Genomic DNA, 1,944 nt, shown 5'->3' with positions numbered 1-1,944 from the left:
GGCCCCGGCGGTGCGAGCCCTGGCGAGGGGCGGCCGTCTGCACGGGAGAGCCCAGGATCCCCGCGAGAGGGGGGCGCTCGCTTCTCCGCGTTGAGAACGGGGAGGAGGCCCGCGCTCCGCTGAGGGACGCGGAGCGTAACGCCTCGTTAGCGCACTGACTGCAGTTAACGTGCTCGCGGGTCACTTAACGCTAACGTAGACGGCGACTGTTGTTCTGATTCGTGTAACGCTTCCTCCTAGCCCGGCTGTGGAAGCTCCTGAGCTATGTCGTGGCCCTGCCCGGGGTCGGCGTTTGCATGCTGAACTGCTACCTGAAAGCACATCACGAGCACGAGCGGCCCGAGTTCGTGCCTTACGCTCACCTCCGGATCAGGACCAAGGTATGTTGGCGTGCTCTGTTTCAAGGCCCTCTTATTTCCCGTGATTGCAGAGCTTCACCTGAGATTACGACAGCGTCTCTCTTGCTCTCTTGTCTGCTACAGGAGGTGCTGCGTACGTAGCCATCATCTTAACTCATGGCTTTGTTTCTGAGGCAGCAAAAGAGTTTCTCACAGCTCAGATGGAAGCACCCCGGGTATTCAGTACCCCTGGTATTCACAGGCCTTTCCACCCTCAAGTAGTCCTGCTAATGTCTTTCTGAAAAAGGTCACAGTCCGAGAGCTGCTGTGCTTGCCTTAAACTAATACAGATCTAAAAGCTAACAAAGGAGATCCCAAATTCTCAACACTGGGATCCTCATAGTATAGCACAGTTGATGTTTAAGCAAGAGCAAAGATCATGTTGCCCAGAGACAGCGGCTCCTCGCTAAGGGAGATTGTTTTCCAGCTCTTTGCTTCCTACAGAACAGATACCAATTTGCTTCATTCATCAGCTTGTCAGGCTGTGTGACATTTGAGTCCATGTTGCTGTCGATCTCCGACGCTGCAGAGACCGTCCAGTTAGCTCCCACTGACTTATTTTCTGTCTTCTTTCAACAGCCTTTCCCCTGGGGTGACGGGAACAAAACTCTATTCCACAACCCCCACGTTAATGCTCTCCCAACCGGTTATGAAGATGAAAACTAAGATCCTGACCACAGCCAGAACTTTGGCTCTTCCAGTCTTGGACCAGAATGCTGCGTGGGGACCATCGTTTAGGGAACCATCATTTAAGAAACCACATTCCTTCTACGATGAAGCTCAATGGCATTGTGGCCTCTGTCTGTACTTGTGTAGAGGTCCTTTAAATAAACAACTCTGAACTCGAATTCAGGATCTGACTTTTTTGTTAATCTGAACCCTTAGTTCTTTAGTTCAGCATTTGCTTAAAACATTGAGGCTTCCCACAGGAAGCAGAGGGGTTTGACTGCCTGAGGGTTCATACCCGCTCCTGAATCTGATAACGCTAACAGGAACACACCCACTATAGTACACTGCTCAATTTCATGTTCTTCATTTCTGGTTTAACTGATTGCTGTAAACCCTCAGCTCACAGCCAGATGAACAGGTATCAGGCTAATACTGTAGATTAAAATTCAATATATACTGAAGCACGTTCTCCATAATCAGCCATCACAATATATAAGTAACAGTCATGAAGGCAATTTTCTCTTAGCCCCTTCTGGGAGAGGGAGTGGCAGGAAAGATGTTTAATAATTAAACTCTGTGTGTCTTCACAATGTTAATCTTCAGCGCTCAGATTTTCTGGTGTATTAGCATGTACATTGCTCACAACTCCGCTTTTCATAAAGCTGCAGTCTGGTTGTACAAAGTCTCTCACACAGCTGTTACAAATGAAAACACAATTTTTGCTCCACTGCATACATCTGTATAATGTATACTGTGTCACATGGAAGCTTCTTAACCTCGAAGAACTTAATTACCTTCCACAGTTAACAGCAAATTCTAAAGCCCTGAGTTTGTTCCAGTACAGTATTAATTCTGAGGGTTTTCCTCTCTGCAAGTC

General features: G+C 48.0%; 1 protein-coding gene across 1 annotated transcript; it reads left to right on the top strand.

The window, feature by feature from the left end:
• Positions 1-227: 227 nt before the first annotated feature.
• Positions 228-1,246, top strand: LOC104129896 (cytochrome c oxidase subunit 6A1, mitochondrial; the record flags this gene model as incomplete). Its single annotated transcript, XM_035898355.1, has 2 exons — positions 228-380; positions 978-1,246. Coding segments are annotated over 2 exons (240 nt in total), but the record flags the coding sequence as incomplete, so codon positions are not given.
• Between the last annotated feature and the right edge of the window lie 698 nt (positions 1,247-1,944).

This window comes from Egretta garzetta, unplaced genomic scaffold (genome assembly GCF_000687185.1).
Source record: "Egretta garzetta isolate BGI_Z169 unplaced genomic scaffold, ASM68718v1 scaffold7, whole genome shotgun sequence".
Classification (NCBI taxonomy): domain Eukaryota; kingdom Metazoa; phylum Chordata; class Aves; order Pelecaniformes; family Ardeidae; genus Egretta; species Egretta garzetta.
This window is presented reverse-complemented; position numbering and strand designations above follow the sequence as displayed.